Genomic DNA, 20,799 nt, shown 5'->3' with positions numbered 1-20,799 from the left:
GGCCGGCTCCTGGACCCTCAATTCTATTCCATTGGTCTACATGTCTATCTTTATGCCAGTACCACACGGTTTTGATTACTAGAGCTTTGTAGTAAGTTTTGAAATTGGGAAGTATGAGTCTTTCAATCTTGTTCTTCATCAAGATTATTCTAGCTATTCAGGGCCCCTTGCAATACCATATGAATTTGACAATCAGCTTTTCCATTTCTTCAAAAAATTCTGTTGGAATTTTGATAAGGGACTACATTGAATCTATAGATTGCCTTGGGTGGTATTGACATCCTAACAATATATTAAGTCTTTCAACCCAAGAATGTGGGCTGTTTTCCATTTATTTAGGTTTTCTTTAATTTTTTTCAGCAATGTTTTATAGTTTTCACTGTATAAGTCTTTCACCTCCTTGGTTAAATTTTCTTCTTAGGTATTTTATTATTTTAGACATTATTGTAAATAGAATTGCTTTCTTCATTTCCTTTTTGAGATTGTTCATTGCAGGTGTATAGAAACACAACTGATTTTTGGATGTGGTTTTTGTACCCTGCAACTTTGCCGAGTTTATTAACTCCAGTAGCTTTCTTGTGGATTTTCTATATATAGGGTCATATCGTCTGTGAAATATAGATATTTTTACTTCTTCTTTTCCAATTTGGCTGTTTTTTATTTCTTTTCCTTGTCTCATAGCTCTGACTAGAACTTCCAGTACAACGTTGAAAAGTAGTGGTGAAAGTGAGCATTTTCCCACAATGATTTTTGTTCCATAAAAACCAAATCCACTTATGTCCTAGGTGGTTTGGAGTTCCAGGCATCTTTCCAGATGGGTCAAGTTACTACTGGGTTTTGGGAGGGTTAATGGAGAAAGAGTCGATGGGGTCGAGCCATGGTGGGCTCGTAAGCTCTGTGTGTGTAGGCCTGAGGCTTCTAGTTTCTGTTCTGAGTTTTATCTTTCTTGAGCCCTTAAAGCACTTTATATACATTGTCTCATGGTTTTATCCTCATTTAACAGACGAGGAAAGCCAGTTTCAAGGAAGTTAACTGAGGATCCGAGAAGTTAAATGATTTGCCTAAGTTAGAGAACCAATAAGTGGCTAAAGCTGGTCCCGCTGGGCTTTTACTAACACCCCATTCAGCAGCACAAGAAGATAAGGGAAACTGAAGTGTGTAGTAAAAATACGAGAATGGAGAACACGCCCAGCCCTCACTCTGCTGGTTCCAGCCCCACCCTCCGCCCACTCCCGCTTCTTCTAGGCTTTCTGCTCGGAGCGCAGCCCTTTCATTGGTTGTCCGTTACAGGGCACCATCCTCATACGATGGGAATCAGCCAATCAGCGCGGCTCGTCTCGGCCCAGCCAGCCCACGCTAGATTGCGTTTTCTTTGCCCTCCCAGTGTTATGTCGGGCATTGTAGTCTAATGAGGCATTTCAGCCTACGATGGAGGGATACTGAGAACTACTGGACCCAGCGAGCTGAGCGCGGCACAAGTGGCACGGCTTTTGGCAGCACCCCGCCAACAACCCGGAGCAAGAATTGACTGCAAGGAGCAGGTGAGAGAGGCGGCGGGCTGCGAATGGAGGCAGGGGTTAGAGACTTGGCCTTACCTCTGTAGCGATACTTTGAGGCACAGGTGGCCCCGTCTGTTGCGTCGGAATTCCCCCGTTTTAGGGGGTCAGTGGACAGCTGACCCTCTAGAAGCTCCCGAGTGCGGAAACTCCCGAGCTCTGCAGTGTGCTTTCCTGGAAGCCACAATATGCCCGGACCCCAGTTTGCTCTTCTGCTGCAAACCCTCCCCACCCGCCCAGTGTTGCTCCGAGATTGTCTGCGCTCCCTGTGAAGCTCGGGACGCCCAGTCCCAAAGCCCCACGCCTGTCCGTAGTACCCAAGGGTTTCGGCTCCTATTCTTTTCCTCTTCTTGGGGCAGCTCAGAGGCTGCCCTCCCCTCTCCCCTCCTATGGGGGAGACCTGGGTTCTTGATTTGGTGCTGCCACTACCCACGTGTCTTCCTACTTCTAGAACCTCAATTTGACCTCTATAAAATAGGGTGATTTAAGGGTCCTCCCAGCCGCTAGTCCTGAAGTACTTTATTCTGGACATCTAGCTGTGCTTCAGGACTAGGGGGAAGAAGCCAAGAGTGTGGCAGTTGCAGATGCTCCCTGGAGGAGGAGTTGACAGTGAGGAGGATGAAGTTAGGCGGCATTAAGTTCTAGCCATCTTATTTTAAGTGCAATCAGTTGAGTCTGTCACCCAGCGATACTTTTTGTTCCCTGCATCTTCTTCTTCCTGTAAATGCCCTCAAGCTCAGCCTAGAAGAGGGTGGGGCCTTCTGGGCCCGAGGTAAAAGTTTGGGGAGGTGGGGGTGACCTGGGGGGCTGCCACCATGCATCTGCCTGTGATGCTTGCCCCTGCAGGGAGCGCTTGGTGCCCCCTCCCTAGACCACCCCCGTGATGCCCCTGTCCCGCTGGCTGAGATCTGTGGGGGTCTTCTTGCTGCCAGTCCCCTGCTGGGCACCCCGGGAGAGGGGGCTGGGTCCCCTACGGCGGCCCTCCCTGGTGCACTGGTGCTCAGTCCTGGGGGCCTGGCATGGTGCCCGCTGCTGGTGCCAAGCATGGAAAGAGGAGCCTCGGTGAGTGTGGTGGGGTGAGGGGTCTTGGGAGGGGAACGGCTGGTCAGGTTTCTGACTTGTTCTCCCTCTTCTCAGAGCACTTTACTCCTCCCTCAGAATGAATGGAGACCAGAAATTGGATGTTTATGCTCAAGAAAAGCAGAATTTCATCCAGCACTTCTCCCAGATTGTCAAGGTGCTGACTGAGGATGACATGGAGCACCCAGAGAAAGGAGATGCTATTGCCCGGCTTAAGGAGGTGAGGGTCTTGCAACTTGAGAGAGTGAATCTTTGGTCACTCTGTCTATGTGTGGGGTGCAGCTGTGGCTTCTGGGGGACTTTTAACAGGTGCGGGAGGCGGCTTTTACCTGAGTGACGCTCGGTTGGCTCTGGGTGGGTTGGGCCCTGGGAGGCATACTCCTGTCAGTCCTGCTCTGTGGCTCTGTTAGGCCATCCAGACTGCTTTGCATGGGGGTAGAGGCCCCCGGGGGGTGAAGGCCTTGAACCTAGTAAGTCTTTGATTTTGTTAAGAAAAGGGAATTAGGTGTCCATAAATCATGAGGTGCGGCCTGGGAGGAAGGCAGTCTAAGGAGGGCCTGAGTGAAGCTAGTGCATCGGCAGAAACTCCTGACCTAGGACAGGAGCTGATCCTGGGATAACTTAAGTTGCCTGATTTTTTTCATTCTTTTGGAGTATCTAGTAATTCTGTTTTATAAATGCTGCCTTATTTGTCTGAGGGGAACCGAGGAAAAGGAAGAGGTTTGTTTACACTTGGATGGAGGTCAAAAAGGAACTCTTCCCAGTGAATTAGATCTGATTGAGAGCGGGGCAGCAGAAGGCAAAATGAGAGGCCCCAGCAGGAGGAGTGGGAGATGGGTCACCCAATCTGGATCCCCTCCAAGCTCTCCTCTGGCCAACTTTGGGGCGGGGGGTGCGGAAAGAGCTGGTCTTTTTTTTTTTTTTTTTTTTTTTTTTTGCTGAGGAAGCTTTACCCTGAGCTAACATTTGCTGCCAATCTTCCTCCTTTTGTATATGAGCTGACTCCATAGCATGGCTGGGCAGGGTGGGGAGAGGGTTTGTTTTTAATACAGTGAGAGAAGCTTTCCATTTGCACATGGGTTGAACTGTGGGTGGGAGGAGGTGGCTGGAAAATGAGGGATGGGTGAAGGGGAAATCTAGGAGTGGTGGGGATGGGGCAGGACCCTGAGATGGAGAGATCTGAACGTGCCAGCCGTTCCCACAGCGCATACAGAGTTTTCCCCAGGTTCAAGCCCTGTCCCGGCTTGGGAGCAGATTTTAATCTTTAGTGTAGAGCCTTTAAATTTACCAAGGAAGACAATGCGGAGAGAGCCTGGGGACTGGGGAACTCTTCGAGCTGTGCTCCAGGACTTAGGGGAAGAAGCCAAGAGAGTAGCAGTTCCAGAGGCTCCCTGGAGGAGGGGTCAGGTTGAGCAGGACAAAGTTAGGTCATGGTTGGAAGTGGGAGAGGGTGAGGTGAAATCTCAGAGTAGCAGCTTGGCAGACCCTGATGCCCTGTCGCTGTGCCCTTGCCCCACAGGTCCTGGAGTACAATGCCATTGGAGGCAAGTACCAGCGGGGTTTGACGGTGCTGATAGCGTTCCGGGAGCTGGTAGAGCCAAGGAAGCAGGATGCTGATAGTCTCCAGCGGGCCCTGACCGTGGGCTGGTGTGTGGAACTGGTGAGAGGGATGGGGGAAGGGCAGGAGAAGAAGTCCCCTAAATTTAACAAAGAAGAGATTTCACACAAATACCCAGATTTCTAACATCACTTGGAAAATTGCTAGATCTGGGTCCAGATTCCCAAGCAGCAACAATTGCCTGAAGTTGAATCGAGTCTCTCTCTTCTTTGCTCCAGTCCCCAAGTCTCCTTGTCTCCCATACCCAGCTCACTTGGCCCTTAAAGGTGTATGGTTTGCGGGCTTGGCCTAAAGGCTTCGTTAGTGACAGGGGGACAGGGTTCCGGGAGGGGTGCCAGGCCCTGAGGAGGATGGCAACGAGCCCAGAAGGGAAGACGCTCAGGACTTGGTGAATGATGGGTGATGCTGAGGCTGGTGTCCTGAGGAGAGTGGCAGCTGGCTCAAGGGAGGATGTGACGAGCTCAGAGTCAGCCATGCTGCATTCCTGGTTTGGGCAAAGCAGGCAGAGCTGTCTATCCCGTGGGTGTTGGGAATTCCAGTCTGGAGCCTGGTAAGCGAGATGAGGCTAGAGAAGAGGGATTTGCCTTCAGCGAGGTGAAGAGACGATGGCATCACTGACGGACAGAGCCCTGGGCGAGAGGAGTGCCACTGCAGCAAGTTAGGAGGGAAGGCAGAGGATGAGGGCAGAGCAGAGGAGCAGAGCTGTGAGGCCCAGGGCGATGAGAACTGGAGAGGCCAACACTTCCCTTGGCAGAATCAGCTGTTATTAACCCAGCTGCACCCTACATTCACCTAGGAGTGATTTTTTTTTTTTTTTTTTTTAAGATGTGGCTGGAATGCTTTCACTTCCCCAGGATGCCGTTTGAGCTGCCCACCATTGTTTTTACTTGGGTGACTTTTGTTATAATTTCTGCTTCTATCTTCTTTCTACTTCTGCCTCATCTCCTTCAACCTCTTATTTTTCTATTTCAGCATTTACCTCCTAAAAATAAGGACATTTGCGCCTATAACCACAATACCATTATCACATCTGTCTTAGTCTGTTCGGGCTCCTTCAACAAAATACTGCAGACTGGGTGGCTTATAAACAACAACATTTTTATTTCTCACAGTTCTGGAGGCTGGGAAGCCCAAGATCGAGGCACTAGCATGGTCGGGTGAGCGCCGTCCTCCTGGTTCATAGCTGGCACCTTCTTGCTGTATCCTCCTGTGGTGGAAGGTGCTTGGGGTCCCTGTGGGGTCTCTTTTATAAGGGCACTAATCCATTCGTGAGGGTTCCACTCTCATGACTTAAGCCCCTCCCAAAGGCCCCACCTCCTAATACCATCATCTTTGAGGGTCAGGATTTCAACATAGGAATTTGGGGGGGATACCTTCAGGCAATAGCAACATCCAAGATGTTTAACATTGATACAATAATATTATCTAACATATATTCTGTGTTTAAATATTTCTAATGCTCCCCAAAATGTGCATTATAGGTATTGTTTTTAACATCCAGGATCCAATCAAGATGCATGGTATTTGTGAGCTTTTCTTCAATCTTTAATTCAGAATAGTCCCTCCATCATAGTTGACTCTTTAAGTTTCGGCCAGTTTGGTAGAGTGGCTGACAGTCCAATCTAGATTTGTCTGATTATTTCCTCATGATTACAGTCAGGCTAAACATTTTCGTAAGAATGCTACATAGGTAATGTGGTATATTTCCCATTACTTCCCACTATAGCACATAACTGGGAAAGTTATTTTTAAAAAACTCCAGTGTTGGGGCTGACCTGGGGGTGCAGCAGTTAAGTGCACCCGTTCTGCTTCAGCGGCCCGGGGTTCGCCGGTTTGGATCCCTGGTGTGGACATGGCACTGCTTGGCAAGCCATGCTATGGTAGGCGTCCCACATACCAAGCAGAGGAAGATGGGCACAGATGTTAGCTCAGGGCCAGTCTTCCTCAGAAAAAAAAAAAAAACCCACCAAAAACACCTCTGTAGATTTCTCATTTAATTGATCTGGAATGGACTTTGGCCTTGGTATTTTTTTTTTTTTTCCCGAGGAAGATTAGCCCTGAGCTAACATCTGACACCAATCCTCCTCTTTTTTGCTGAGGAAGACTGGCCCTGAACTAACATCTGTGCCCATCTTCCTCTACTTTATATGTGGGATGCCTACCACAGCATGGCTTGATGAGCAGTGCTAGGTCCAAGCCTGGGATCTGAACCAGCGAACCCCGGGCCGCTGAAGCAGAGCATGTGAACTTAACCACTGCGCCACCAGGCCAGCCCCAATGGCCTTGATATTTTTTTTTAAAGTTCCCCTAACAAATAGAAAATGCAGTTGGGTTAAGAATCCATGCTGGAGGGCAGAGGAAATTGAGGGAGGCCACAGAATGAGTGTGCTTTGGAGACAATCTTGGTCCGGGTTCAGAGGCAGTAGACTGGCAGCCTCAGGGGAGCCATGCCACCACAAATAAACACAATGTAAATAAAACACGTGCCTCCAGCGTGGAGAGCCCAGACCCCAGGCCAGGGCACGGCCAGAGGGAAAGGTGCACATGGACTCCTCCTTCCCCAAGAACTTCGCCTGGGACAACAGCCCCCATCACCATAGCGCTCTCCGCGCTGCCCACTCCTGGGCCCAGGGGCACTGTTGGGTGCTTACTCTGAGCAATACAGATCCACAAGAGCACACACACAAGATTTTAAAAAACCGTGTCTTGAAAAGCTGTTTTAAGGAACTAGAATGTGTAGCCTGACTCCAAGAAGTATGGTGGGGGACATTACAGTGTTTTTCTTTACTTATTAGGCAAGCGTTTATGACACACCCACTCTGAGACCAGCATGTGCGAGGCTGTGGGAATGCCAAGAGGCAAACATATCCAAACTCAAACTCCAAGGTGTTCACGGCTTAGAGGGAAAACCAACACGGTCAGGTGGCTTCAAGTAGGCTGGCACTCAGGACAGTAAGCCCTTTGCTGATGTTAAGAGTGTTTAGGGGGTCCGGCTCTGTGGCTGAGTGGCTGGGTTCGCGCGCTCTGCTTTAGAGGCCCAGGGTTTTGCCGGCTGGGATCCTGGGCACCGACCTAGCACCTCTCATCAGGCCATGCTGAGGCAGCCTCCCACATAGCAGAACTAGAAGGAAAAAAAAAGTGTTTAAAGATGTTTAAGACCCCTGGGTGAACGTTACCACAGGTCAGACTTCTGTTGCACCCTATTAGACCTGCACCTCCAAATGAGCTCCCCCAGGTGGGGCTTTGTTCCTGGTCGTTGGAGGGTGTAGTAAGCAGTGCCCAGGAAGGGACGGGAACAGCCTTCTTTTGTTCAGAAGTCATGTAAAGTCAAGTTGCATGAAGAAATTTTACTTGAAGCGTTCACTGAAGGTTTTGGCAAGAGAAGAGAACAGTGTGTGAAGGCGTTTCATCATCTCTCCGTACCAGGATTATCTAGGGCAGCTTGTCTGGTGATGTCACAGATCTGTTGTAGTCTCTTACTCTGAAAACAAGAGTTTTAGTCCCATTTTGTAGTTGGGAAGCCTGAGCCGAAGAGATCATGTAACTTTCCAAAGGCCCAGGGCACAGAGCAGAAGTCCTCGGCTGCCCCATCTTGACCTTCCTTCCCGGCTCAGTGATTATCAAAAGCAGCCACTGTCACTGGTAGAAAGAACAGTAACTAGGAGCTCTGCGGTCTTATGCCGTCCTTCCTTCTCCTCCAGCTGCAAGCTTTCTTCCTGGTGTCAGACGACATCATGGATTCATCCCTAACCCGGCGCGGGCAGGTCTGCTGGTATCAGAAGGTAAAGTGGAGGGGAAGTAGCAATGGGCATGGGAACAAGCCACAGGGAGGTGGTTCCATATGGTCTATTGGGGTGTTCAGAGTGACCAGTTCTTGGTATGAGTCTAGGCCAGAGATTGATTACTTGTTTTTGTCTGTGTCCCTGACAGCCAGGCATAGGTTTGGATGCCATCAACGATGCTCTGCTTCTGGAAGCATGTATCTACCGCCTGCTGAAATTCTACTGCCGGGAGCAGCCCTATTACCTCAACCTGATCGAGCTCTTCCTGCAGGTGTGTTGCAGACCAGGGCTCAGTGTTCAGAGGCTGCCCACAGTAGCCTTGGCCTTCATAGAGCATTGTCATCTAGCTGGTTTCAGAGCACAGGAGATAACTAGGTTTTCCTGGAAGGGGAAAAGAGTGAGGAAGGGTGTTGGGAAGGGGGGTGGTCATGGCAAGAAGGGCTTCTCTGTCCCTGTGTGATTGGAAGAAGGAGTGATAAAGGACTGTGTGTCTGTGTGAATATGGACATGAGTTTTGGGGCCCTCTCTCCCTCCTGCTGCCTTTCTGACTCTGCCCACTTGTCAGCTGGTGGGGGCTGTGGGGCCCAGGATTTCAGAGTTGCCCAGCCCTGGAGAAAGCCCAGCTCATGGGCCATCTTCCTCTCTTTAGAGTTCCTATCAGACTGAGATCGGACAGACCCTGGACCTCATCACAGCCCCCCAGGGCAACACGGATCTTGGCAGATTCACGGAAAAGAGGTGAGAAACAGTGGGAACCAAATCTGGACAGTGAGGGAGGGCTCTGGGTGGGCATCGCCCATCTGAGTTTATCTTCTCCTGCTCAGGTACAAATCTATTGTCAAGTACAAGACAGCTTTCTATTCCTTCTACCTTCCTGTAGCTGCTGCCATGTACATGGTGAGTGAGCCTTCCCACCCCTTGCTGCCGGCTGATGTGGGCTTTTGGACAGAAAGGCACAGAGCAGACAGCTTTGGACAATCTTATGCCCCCACTGAGTGGTTGTGTGACCTTGAGCAAGTTAGTCTCTCTGAGTCTATTTCCTCAGCTGTAAGACGAGGATAAAATCCCCACCTCATAGGATTACTGTAAAAATTAACCGAGGCAAGTGAAATGGAAGTGGTCAGCCCCTCATGGGGGAACAATAAATCCTCCATCTGAGTGTGGATAGGAGTAGAGAGGAGGTAACTGAGGCCGAGTGGGGGAAGACTGGATTGGAAGGCAGTGGATGAACTGCCTACCCAGACCTTGCTTCTCCAAGTTCCCTTTTCCTCCTGAGAAAAGTTGGAAATGGCGAAAAGATTAGGGGGAGGGATTAGAGTGATGCAGGGACTAAGTCTCGTGAGAGAAGAGAGAGTCTGAGGGCCTGCAGGATGCATTCATCTCTGCTGTGACTCGCAGACGGCCTAGGTAAAAACAAGTGGGATAGAGGTCGGACCATCTACATCAGGGAAGCCAGGGATGTCTGAAAGGAGACAAGAGTGTTTTTTTGTTTTTTTGGGTTTTTTTTGAGGAAGATTAGCCCTGAGCTAACATCTGCTGCCAATCCTCCTCTTTTTGCTGAGGAAGACTGGCCCTGAGCTAACATCCACGCCCATCTTCCTCTACTTTATATGTGGGACGCCTGCCACAACATGGTTTTCTGAGCAGTGCCATGTCTGCACCTGGGATCCGAACTGGTGAACCCCGGGCTGCCCAAGCAGAATGTGTGCACTTAACTGCTGTGCCACTGGGCCAGCCCCAGACGAGAGATTTTGGGGCTGTAGTAGGGCAAGATTCCATGGGAGGAAGGCAGCCAGGAAGATGAAGCAACCTCTGGTGTTTGGCTTTTATTTTTTTTTCTTTTAAGATTGGCGCTTGAGATAACAACTGTTGCCAATCTTCTGTTTTCTTTCTGCTTTTTTGCCCCAAATCCCTCCAGTGCATAGTTGTACATTTTAGTTGTGAGTCCTTCTAGCTGTGGCATGGTGTTTGGCTTATTAATCCCCTCTCCACCGTAGGCGGGCATTGATGGGGAGAAGGAGCATGCCAATGCCAAGAAGATCCTGCTGGAGATGGGCGAGTTCTTTCAGATTCAGGTAGGAAGGCCTGAGGCACTGGCAAAGGACAGGCTCCAACTTTCTTCCTTCCCTGCCTTGGGACTTCTGCAAGGAATTCCTTTTCTTCCTCTCCCCCCGCTCAGGATGATTACCTTGATCTCTTTGGGGACCCCAGTGTGACGGGCAAGATTGGCACTGACATCCAAGACAACAAATGCAGCTGGCTGGTGGTTCAGTGTCTGCAACGGGCCTCTCCAGAACAGCGCCAGATCCTGCAGGTGCCTGAGAGAGGGCTGTGGACCCCTGAGCGGAGAGAAAAGGAGAGCAGTGGTCCTCAAGGGGGGCGATTTTGCAACCTGGGGCATTTGGCAACGTCAGCAGACATTTTTTTGTTGTCTTAAGTTGATGTGTGTGCATGTGCTACAGGTATCTCTCTAGTGGGTAGAGGCCAGGGATGCTGCCACACATCTTACAGTGCACAGAACAGCTTCTCACAAGTACCGGGCCCCAAATTTCAGTAGTGCCAAGGGTGAGAAACCCTGGGGCAAAGGAAGCTGAGGCCTGAGCCAGTATTTGAGCATTTGGGATGGGGAAGGGGAAGTTTAAGATCTTAGACACTCAGAGACTTGAAAGTGGAGTCAAGAATGGAGTGAATGATGTTGGAGACGTCCTGGAATATATGGATGAGGGGAGTGGAGCGAACCTGGTGGTACTGGGGGAAGGCTAAGCCTATTTTCCTGCCTCCAATCCCTTCCAGGAGAATTATGGGCAGAAGGAGGCCGAGAAGGTTGCGCGGGTGAAGGCAGTATATGAGGAGCTGAACCTGCCGGCTGTGTTCCTGCAGTATGAGGAAGACAGTTACAGCCGCCTTATGGGGCTCATCGAGCAGTACGCCACGCCCCTGCCCCCAGCCATCTTCCTGGGGCTAGCACAGAAGATCTACAAGCGGAAAAAGTGACCTAGAGACTGCGAGGGCGGGGAGGGGAGGTTCTCAATAAATTGTCTAACCTTCTTGTGGTTCTGTTCCTGTTTGTGCCAGCCTGGGGCGCAGCTCTCCAGAATGGGCAAGGTGGGAGGGTGGATGCACGGAAGCCGGGACTGTGGGCTTGGCTTCAGGACCCCTGGGGCCAAAAGCTTTGGACATATCAAAAGCTGCGAGGTAGGCCTAGGAGGGTGACACTAGCAAGACGTCAAGCGCTGGGGGCTGGGTCTGAGCCACGCCACGCCCATGCGTGAATGGGAGCGGCTGCGCAGAGCTAGTGGGCTGGCCGGTTGTCCTAGCGCCCCTCCCCTCCAGTCTGCGGGCCGGGCGGGGACCGTGAGAGCCGCGGAGGAGCCCAACGCAGGGGAGCGGTTGCTAGAGAACCCTGGTGAGGAGGGCTCGGGCCGGGGGTGTGGGTGGATGGATCCGGGCACGTGGGGTGGGGCAGGAGAAGGAGCTGTAAAGATGAATAGAGAAGGGGTGGGGTGGTGGCTGGATGATACAGTGCGGAGAGAATGGATAGACTCTGATATCCAGTTGGGTTCCGAGCAGGATGAAGGTGCACCACGGCTGTAGGTTGGAGCCCGACAGGGTTTGTGTGGGGTCTGTGCGGGCCGGCCTGCGATGCGGAGTTGACATGCTGACCGCTGCCCTGTCCTTCCTCCCACGCCCGCCCCTTTCAAGTATTAACCAGCCAGACGAGCCTCCTCCCTCACTCCCCCTTTTCAGAGCATCTGGGCGGGACCTCCCTTGTCCCTTTCGTCTGGGCTGAGGGGCAGGCTAGGGGGCAGGGCCAGATTGCGCCAGTGAGGACTGGGTGCGCGCGGGGTGGGGGTCTATTGTGGGCCCCATCCTTTTTCAAGCCCCCGCAGCTCCACAGAGATCCAGAGCGCAGCCGCATTCTCTGACCCTCCCCGCCCCATTCCCGGGGGGTTACGTTCGACTCCACCTGCAAACACTGCAGTGGAAACTAATGGCCAGTCTATAGCTATTTGCATCTCATTTAAATACTGTTCAAAGCAGCAGCGCCTTTCCAGGCCTGCTCCAGCCGTCAGTCACCTCGGTGTCCTTCCCGCAGCCCGCTCCCTCACTGGCTGGGTTTCACCATCCCTGTCTTCTAGGTCTGAATCTGCGGTTGCCAGGTAAGCGGATGTGAGAGGCCCAATCCTCCTGATTCTCTAGAGGTCATCCCGTCGTCGCCGGCACCATGCTGTCCCCTCAGAGGGCTTTACTCTGCAACCTCAACCACATCCACCTCCAGCACGTCTCTCTGGGCCTGCACTTGTCTCGTCGTCCCGAGCTACGGGAGGGGCCCTTGAGCACATCCCCTCCCCCAGGGGACACTGGGGGCAAGGAGAGCCGGGGCCCCTGCAGCGGGACCCTGGTAGATGCCAATTCCAACAGCCCAGCCGTGCCCTGCCGATGCTGCCAGGAGCACGGGCCAGGCCTAGAAAACCGACAGGACCCAGCACAGGAGGAAGAAGGGGCTGCCTCTCCCTCGGACCCGGGCTGCTCTTCCTCTCTCAGCTCCTGCTCAGATCTTAGTCCTGATGAGTCTCCCATCTCAGTCTACTCGCGGGACCTCCCTGGCGACGAGGATGTCCACCCTCAGCCCAGCATCATCCCCCTGGAGCAGGGCTCCCCACTGGTTTCTGCAGGCCCTGGCGCTTGCTCCCCCGACAGCTTCTGTTGCTCTCCTGATTCCTGCTCTGGAGCTTCCTCCCCACCGGACCCTTGCCTGGACTCCAACTGCAACGCCCTGACCACCTGCCAGGACCTCCCTTCCCCAGGGCTGGAGGAAGAGGACGAGGGTGGCGAGCAGGACCTCCCTACCTCCGAGCTCCCGGAAGCCGATGACGGGAAAATCGATACTGGGAAAACCGAACCCAGTTGGAAAATCAACCCCATCTGGAAAATTGACACAGAGAAAACTGAAGCTGCCTGGAAAATCACTGAGAACAATAACTCTGGTTGGAAAATTAATGGAAGTACTAACTCTAGCTGGACAACTGAACCTGGAAAACTCGACACCGGTAGGAAAACCTTCACAGGAATAATTGATTCTGGCTCGAAAACAGATGCAGGGAAAATTGATGGGGGATGGAGAAGTGACGTCAGCGAGGAGCCGGTGCCCCACCGGACAATCACGTCCTTCCACGAGCTGGCCCAGAAGCGCAAGCGGGGCCTGGGGCTGCCCCCCGTGCCGCAGGCCAAGAAAGACCGCAGTGACTGGCTCATAGTCTTCTCGCCCGACACTGAGCTGCCCCCCATCGGGTCGCTGGGCGGCTCCCCGGCGCCTGCCCGGGAAGTCACCACCTTCAAGGAACTCCGGTCCCGAAGCCGGGCCCCGCCCCCGCCAGTCCCGCCCCGAGACCCCCCAGCTGGCTGGGCCTTGGTCCCACCCCGGCCCCCACCCCCACCTGTTCCTCCTCGGAGGAAGAAGAACCGACCTGGGCTGCAGCCCATAGCGGAGGGGCAGCCCGAGGAGGGCAGGGCGGGCAGCCCCACGGCTGGCGAGGAGGCCCCAGCCGCGAAGGAGCCGGAGGAGCCCGGCGCGCAGGCCGGCCTTGAGGGTAAGAGGCCGCAGGACGAAGCGGGAGGAGGGCTGGGCTTCAGCCTCGCCCACGCCTCCAAAGCTTCCAACCCGGCCCCCTGTCTCCCCTCCATTCTGTGTCACCCATCCTCCCCGTCCCGTTCTACCAGGGAGCGCTCCGGGAAAGGGAAACTGGGTGGGTTATTGGGTTACAGGACTAACTCTTTGCTCCCTCTTTCTCCCGCCCCTCCTTGCCTGGCTGCCTGTCCCGCTGCCTTCCTTCCCCTCCGCACCTGCCCTGCCAATCCCGCCTGCAGCCAGTCCCCTCCTGCTCCCTCGGCCCCTGGTTTTCCGGTTCTCGGCCGACGGGCGCCCCCTGTTGGAGGGTGGGGGCGCTGGCGCAGCTGGGTCTCTGCTCCTGGCGCCTCTGGCCGGGTGGCCTGGCCCCGGGCTGCGGCTGCTGGGGGCGCCGAGTCCCCCAGAGGAGCAGCTGCTGCCTGCCCGCCTGTCCCCGGTGGGAGCCTATTCGCCTCCGGCTCGGGGGGCGCTGCCCTGCCTGGCCAGCCCTGAGCTGGCACTGCTGCTGTCCCCGCTCTTTCCCAGAAGTAGCACCTTCCCCGCCGCGGCTCCCCCACCCCGCCAGGTACCCGCCCCCCCGCTGCCACCGCCACCTCGTCCGCCGAAGGCCCCTCGCTGGACCAGGAGCCCACCGCCTCCGCCCAGGCTACGTAAGACGGACCCGGGCAAGCCCCGCAGGCCACGCCTCAGGCGGGACCGCCCCACCCACTGTAGAGCCCCACCCATCCTCGCCCAGACCTCCGCTTTAGTTTTTTTCCCCCGGGTTACCCTGCTTGGCCCCGCCCTTCAACCTGGGCAGATGCCAAGCGAGTTCATTGGTACTGGGGAGTTTGGCCCTGCTCCCGGTGCTGGGGAAGGTTGCTGCTCTCCCCGCTGCGTGGCCCGGTCCCCCTCCCTCGAGGCCCAGGCGTAGTGGACGCGGGCTTATCAGGCTTCCACACACAGTTTAAGGGAGTCCCAGCATGTCCACTGTTAGGGACCTTGGGTCACACCCTCTGTGGAGTTCCCTGGCCAATGCGGTTCGAGCCTGACCCCCACCTTGCTCATTTGGGTGGAGGGTGAAGCTCCCTGAGCTCATTGGCTGAAGAGGTTCTGGTCATGCCTTCCCCACGAGGCCAGCCCCACGTGGGCTGCAGGGGGCGCCCTCCGCTGAGATGCTGGCGCGGGACCTGGGTTTCCCCTTTCCGGCGCCTTCCAGCCTCCCAATCCTTGGGTCTCCTCTCCCTCCGTCTCTCCTCCCATTCCCGTCTGTCCGTCTTTCCATTGGTCCTGGCTCCCCACGTGCTCCCCGGGTTTCTGTGGGCGGGCGCAAGGCTGCCCCTCCCTTCCCTCGCCCTGTCATCTCCCACCCTACTGGCCCCAGCGGGGCGGGCGGGAGGTGAATGCGGCTATCCCGCTCCGGGGCTTCCGGGATCGAGGAGGTGGGAGCTGGGCCCCGAGGAAGGGAAATGAGAAGGAGGAAGGACAGGGAGAGGGGCGGCGAGTGCTGGGATGTGTGTAGGATTTCACTCTGGGGCGTCGTTCTAGCAGCCCCATGCTCCATCCAGCCCTGTGCCCCCGCTGCCAAGACTCCTCAGCGGCAGGGGCGCTGCAGACCCGCAGGAGACGACCTGTGCGGAAGCCAGAGCCCTCGGGGTAGCGCTTAGTAAGTGTCACCGCGTTCTTCCTCCCTTACCCCAGTGCGTAGTTCCTGGTCGTTCGCCGGTGTCCCCGGGGCCCAGCGACTGTGGATGGCAGAAGCCCAGAGTGGAACTGGCCAGCTGCAGGAGCAGAAAAAAGGTAGGACGCCCGGACTCTTGAGCCCTGACTTCTGAATCAACTGCCCCTCACTTCGACCCTCCTCTCTCAGGGTCAAACTGGGTATGCCCAGGGAGAGACAGGGCGCTTTGATGCCGCTTCCCTTCCCCTCCCAGGTCTCCTGATAGCTGTCAGCGCCTCAGTGGATAAAATCATCTCACACTTTGGGGCCGCCCGGAACTTGGTTCAGAAGGTGAAGGTGTCGTGGGGAGGGTGTTGGGGGTGAGGGGATGAATGTGGCTCTGGGGGCACAGGAACGTTGGAGGTATCTGTGGACCCATGCCCACTGTGCTGCCTCCAGGCCCAGTTGGGGGATAGCCGGCTGAGCCCAGATGTGGGGCACCTGGTGCTGACCACTCTCTGTCCGGCCCTCCATGCCCTGGTGGCCGATGGGCTGAAGCCTTTCCGGAAGGACCTCATCACTGGACAGCGCAGGAGCAGCCCCTGGAGTGTGGTGGAGGCCTCCGTGAAGCCAGGTGAAGGGGGAGAGTGTGGGACTGGGGGTGGAGGGTGGGGACTGGCACAGGGCTGGGGCCTGGCTGACGGTGCCCGTGTCCTCAGGCTCCGGCACCCGTTCCCTGGGAACCCTGTATAGTCAGATCAGCCATCTGGCGCCACTGAACAGCAGCCGTAGCCGATTCCACGCCTTCATCCTGGGCCTCCTCAAGTAAGTGGCTTTCTTTCTGGCGCCCCTCCCACGGCCTGGTGACCACAGGGGTGTCGTGGGTGGGACACAGTCGTGGTGCCCCATGTTCCCAGAGAAAGCTTCCCCACTTCCAATCTCATCTCCCGTCCCCCAGGCAGAGGCGCCTGGAGTCTTCACTGCCCTGAACTTCTGTTTCCTCCTTTCTCCCCCAGCACTAAGCAGTTGGAGCTGTGGTTTTCCAGTCTCCAGGAAGATGCAGGTCAGAGGCTCAAGTGGGAGAGGATGGGGTTGCTAGGCTCTGAGGGAGGGAGGAAAAGGGATCTCTTCTGTTGCTTCCCACTGATGCCAGAATGATCTTAATCCTGATCTATGATCTTATTACTCTCCTTCTTAAAACTCTTTCAAGGAGTCCCATTGCCCATAGGAGAGACCCAAATTCTCACAGTAACCTCCCAAGTCTTGGTTGTCTGGCCTCTGCCTTCTTTCCCTGTCTCCAGGTCTGGGGATTTCCCTGGTTCTGCCACAGTCTTCCTTTCCAGTTTTTCCTGCCTCAGGGCCCAACTTTTGCTGTCTCTCCTGCCTTCTCATTACCTTTCCACCTTCTGACTAGGCTAACACCCACCCCCCATTTTGCTCCCATAGCCCTCATATCCTCCTTTCTGTTACTCAGTTTTTTGTCACCACGTGTTCTGCGGGCATCTCCTTCTCTAGGCTGCGGTTCCACATAGGCAGGGATGTGTCAGCCTTGGACCCCATCACGTCCCCTTCTCTCTCTGCTCCAATGCCTGGCGTTGACTGGTAGGCTGATGCAGAGGGTCCTCTGGGACTAGGCCCGGCTGGGGCTCACGTTAGCCTGCTCTTTCCCAGGCCTGCTGTCCCTCCTGTACCTGCCCACCGGATTCTTCTCTCTGGCCCGGAGTGGCTGCCCCTCCCTGTCCACGGAGCTGCTGCTCCTGCTGCAGCCATTGTCGGTGCTCACCTTCCACCTGGACCTACTCTTTGAGCACCACCACCACCTGCCCCTGGGCCCGCCTCAGGCCCCTGCCCCCCACACCTCGCCTCCAGCCCTGCAGCAGACTATGCAAGCCATGCTGCACTGGGGGGGTCGGCTGGCCCAGAGCCTTCGGGGGGCTTCTGGGGAGACTCCTCCAGGCCCTTCAGCCTCCTCAAGCCCTCCTACACAAGGCAGCTGGTGGAAGCAGCTGACCCAGGCCTCCCGGGTCTACGCCTCTGGGGGCACCGAGGGCTTCCCTCTTCCCCGGTGGGGATCCAGGCGTCATGGGACTGCAGCTGAGGGTGCACAGGAGAGATCCCTGCCCGCGGAGGAAGCGGCGCCAGGCAGAGGCATATGGCTGGGGAGACTGTTTGGAGTGCCTGGGGGCCTCACAGAAACTGAGAGCGGAGCCCCAAAATCCAGGTAATAGGGTACCTTGTCCCCCCTCCATGACCTCTGACCCCATCTCAAGAGTCCCCGGTCACCCCAATTTCAAATCTATAGTGATTCTTTAGCAGAGGCAGTCTGTTTTTCTACAGCTGGGAGCTAAAAATGGTTACTTTCTTAAGTAAGGTTATGTTATAATGCTTATATAAGTACGTACATAGTGTTCTGCATATTGCCTCTTGACCCTCAAAGCCAAAAATATTTACTATCTGGCTCTTCAGAAACAGGAAAACAATTGCTGACGCGTGCTCTAGGGTTTGACCGTTGGTGGCTCTTTAATGGCTCAGGTGCTCTCTAGCGAGCCTCTGGCTCTCTCCGGGCCTGCTGCTTCCATAGGTCCCTTTGTGATTTTGGGTGTTGTAGACCTTTGTTGTTGCCACCTCCCTAATAACCCTAAAAGCACGTGTGTCCCACGACTGCCACTCTGTCCTCAGTGGTGACCAACTCCTTACCTCTTTTGAACCACAGTCAGGCCCCTCAGCCTCTTCCTCCCTTCAAAGCCCTGAGTTCTTGGGTTCTTTTTCTGGAGGTGGGGTGATCTCTGTGACCCTTCATCCTTTCTTCCAGGAGACCATCCAGCTGGCTGCCCCCGACAGTGAGTGTATTGACTCTGGTGAAGCGGGGGGCACCTCCCGAGACTCCCTCATCTCCTGAAGAGCTTGAGGCCTCAGCACCCAGCATGGTGCAGACCCACAGGTCAGGAGGATTGGGGAGCTTGCACTGGTGTGCATGTGTGTGTTACGTTTTCTATGTGTGTGTGTGTATTTCTGTCTTCGCAGAGTGGATGGGAGGTAGTGTAAAGGCCTTGGGCTCTAAAGTCAGACAGTGCTTAGCCTGCATTGCATCTTTGCTTTTTATTGATGTGACACTAATTTCTCTGGGTCTTAGTTTCTTTCTCTGTAAAAAGAAGATAATTTACACCTTTGTTATGGTTGTTGTGAAGACTAAAGATGGTTCTATAAAGGCATTTGGCACATAAGTACATGCCCGTTTAGTGGTAACTTTTATTACTGTGTGTGTACATGGGTGTGCCGAGGTGTGTCCACTGAGGGATTGTACTTCCCTTTAGTGGGGTCTTCTAATTTGCCACCAGGGGCTTCCTTTGGGTTTTCTCAGTCCACTGAATGAGACTTCTTGATTTTTCATTCATTCAGCAATATTTTGTAAGTGCTTATGCTTACTATGTGCCAAGCATTCTGCTAGGGGAGGGAATGCAAAGGTAAACATATTGGAGTCCCTGCCCTCGAGGAATTTGTAGCCGAGTGGAGATCCCAGTGAATAAATCAACAGTTACAATTCTGTACGGTAAAGACTAGGAAAAGAAGAGTGAGTCCTTTTGGGCCATACAGACAGGGCTTCTTCCTCAGGTTTGGGGACTCAGGGAAGGCCCAGTGATGGTGTGGGATGTGCCTCTGGCCCAAGGAACAGTCTGCAAAGGCAGTGAGGCCCAAATGTAGTAAGTTAGGAACTCTGGGTACATGATTGGCAGTGGCTGCAGTGGACGATGCTGGCAGCAGTGATGGGGAGGCTGGAGGCTTCACTGGCTGTAGGCCAGTGAAGGAACCTGGACTTCACTCTGAGGCAGTGGGAGCCATTAAAGAGTCTTAAGCCTGCAGTCATTCTTGCTTGTGTTTTAGAAGGATCTCTGACTGCTGTGTGGAGAATGCAGCTAGGGAGAGAGGCTAAGAGAGATTCAGGGAGACCAGTTGGATTATATGCAGTGGTCCAGAGAGAGAGGATGGAGATCTAAACTAGGATGGTGGCAGTGGGTGTTGAAGAGAGATAGATGGAGTAGTGGGAGATACGAACACCAAACAAGTTTTGGTGATTGATTGGATGTGAAGAGTGAGACACCCTGGTTTTTACCAGGAGCAAATGGGTGGAAGGTGGTGCTGTTTACTACTATAGGGGAAACAGAGGCTTTGGAGGGTTAAGATGAGTCATTTAGTTTGCATATGTCGAATCTGAAGCATCAGAGAAGTGCAAATCGTGTCAAATAAGCAGCTGAAGAGTGAGTTTGGAGCCCAGGAGAGGGCTGGGGCCCCAGATGAAATCAACATGTTGATAGATGGTCCCCGCATCTCTTCCAGAGCCCGGTGTTCACTGAGCTGAACCAAAAGGGATGCTTCACACAGTGGGAAAGTGTGGCCTGGGGACGGCTGGGCACCCCCACTTCACTTCACCCTAACATCTCCCTCTGGCTCCCCACAGGGCAGTCCGTGCTCTCTGTGACCACACAGCTGCAGGACCCGACCAGCTGAGCTTTCGGCGTGGGCAAGTGCTGCAAGTTATTACCACTGTGGATGAGGACTGGCTCCGCTGTGAGCGGGATGGAGTGGAGGGACTGGTGCCTGTCGGGTATACCTCTCTTGTTCTCTAGGCCTAGGATCTTTTCCTTTCCTGCATATCTCTCCCTTCTGTCATCTGGGAATGGAATGGCCTGTGAACACTAACCCGTGTAAACTGATCATCCTGGAAGCATTTTCCTTGTCTGCAAAATGACACTTTCCTCTCACGTCAATTTCTGCTAATATGTGAAATAAACTTTCTGTTTCCCTCCCACGCCCATCTGTAAGGTGAACTCTGCTCTTCTTCCAAGTATATAAAAAGGAGTTTCCCTCCATGCACTCTCTTTCCTCACTCCCATTTGTATAAGAGACTGTCTCCCTTCCTATCTGCAAAATGGAAATCTAGCCCCCTTCTACCTTTTTCATCTCTAAGTGGACTGTGCCAGTACAGTGTATGCCTCAGTCCCCAAGACTGGAAGGGCCTCTAGTCTCCTTCCTGTGTATGGAATCTTCCCCCACTCCACCCATCCCACGTTGCCTGTATTTATTATGTATTCATGCTGTACTAGGTGCTGAAGTCTGGACACCCCTGGTGGGTGGGCCAGTGGTGTTGGTCTGCCTCCTTCCTCCTTTGTCCCAATAAAGTGTGGGAGTTGAATGTGTGTGTGTGTGTCACTGTCAGTTTCAGGACCTAGGCTGTGGGGGAGGGGAGGAAGGCCCCCCACCCCCATGGGAAGCCCATCGGAAATGCTTCCTTCCTAGCCCAGGTTCAGTTCTTATTCCCTGAGAAACAGAGAAGTGGCCCGATTGGTGCCTGAATCTCAGAAGTGTGTCTCTATTCTGGGACTTGATTGCTTTGTTTTGTAAGACTGATATGGTAGAAGCCTGAGTAAATATGGGAGGGTAGGGAAGACTTACATGGCCCTTGAAATTGTACTCATTAGATTGATATCTGAGGTGAA

The 20,799-nt window shown here is 54.0% G+C and overlaps 2 protein-coding genes across 7 annotated transcripts; both read left to right on the top strand.

The window, feature by feature from the left end:
* The first annotated feature begins 1,395 nt into the window (after positions 1–1,395).
* On the top strand, positions 1,396–11,083 carry FDPS (farnesyl diphosphate synthase). Of its 3 annotated transcripts, none has more exons than XM_046682293.1 (10): positions 1,396–1,541; positions 2,715–2,856; positions 4,156–4,296; positions 7,956–8,036; positions 8,185–8,307; positions 8,686–8,774; positions 8,861–8,933; positions 10,034–10,111; positions 10,216–10,350; positions 10,830–11,083. In XM_046682293.1, exons 2-10 carry the CDS (start codon positions 2,716–2,718, stop codon positions 11,028–11,030), a joined length of 1,062 nt encoding a protein of 353 aa, XP_046538249.1. In that variant the 5' UTR covers positions 1,396–1,541; position 2,715; the 3' UTR covers positions 11,031–11,083. The 3 variants fall into 3 exon arrangements, with proteins under 3 accessions (XP_046538249.1, XP_046538248.1, XP_046538247.1); XM_046682292.1 differs by having other exon boundaries at positions 2,694–2,856; XM_046682291.1 differs by lacking the exon at positions 1,396–1,541 and adding an exon at positions 2,403–2,618 and having other exon boundaries at positions 2,694–2,856.
* A 66-nt stretch (positions 11,084–11,149) lies between these two features.
* On the top strand, positions 11,150–20,495 carry RUSC1 (RUN and SH3 domain containing 1). Of its 4 annotated transcripts, none has more exons than XM_046682288.1 (11): positions 11,150–11,442; positions 12,176–13,627; positions 13,905–14,315; positions 15,346–15,444; positions 15,579–15,655; positions 15,764–15,938; positions 16,024–16,129; positions 16,321–16,367; positions 16,976–17,525; positions 18,117–18,245; positions 19,761–20,495. In XM_046682288.1, exons 2-11 carry the CDS (start codon positions 12,262–12,264, stop codon positions 19,927–19,929), a joined length of 3,129 nt encoding a protein of 1,042 aa, XP_046538244.1. In that variant the 5' UTR covers positions 11,150–11,442; positions 12,176–12,261; the 3' UTR covers positions 19,930–20,495. The 4 variants fall into 4 exon arrangements, with proteins under 4 accessions (XP_046538244.1, XP_046538243.1, XP_046538246.1 ...); XM_046682287.1 differs by having other exon boundaries at positions 15,579–15,661; XM_046682290.1 differs by lacking the exon at positions 13,905–14,315.
* Positions 20,496–20,799: the final 304 nt, after the last annotated feature.

Source organism: Equus quagga, chromosome 13 (genome assembly GCF_021613505.1).
Source record: "Equus quagga isolate Etosha38 chromosome 13, UCLA_HA_Equagga_1.0, whole genome shotgun sequence".
Classification (NCBI taxonomy): domain Eukaryota; kingdom Metazoa; phylum Chordata; class Mammalia; order Perissodactyla; family Equidae; genus Equus; species Equus quagga.
Note: the sequence above shows the minus strand (reverse complement) of the source record. Positions and strands in the feature narration are given on the sequence as shown.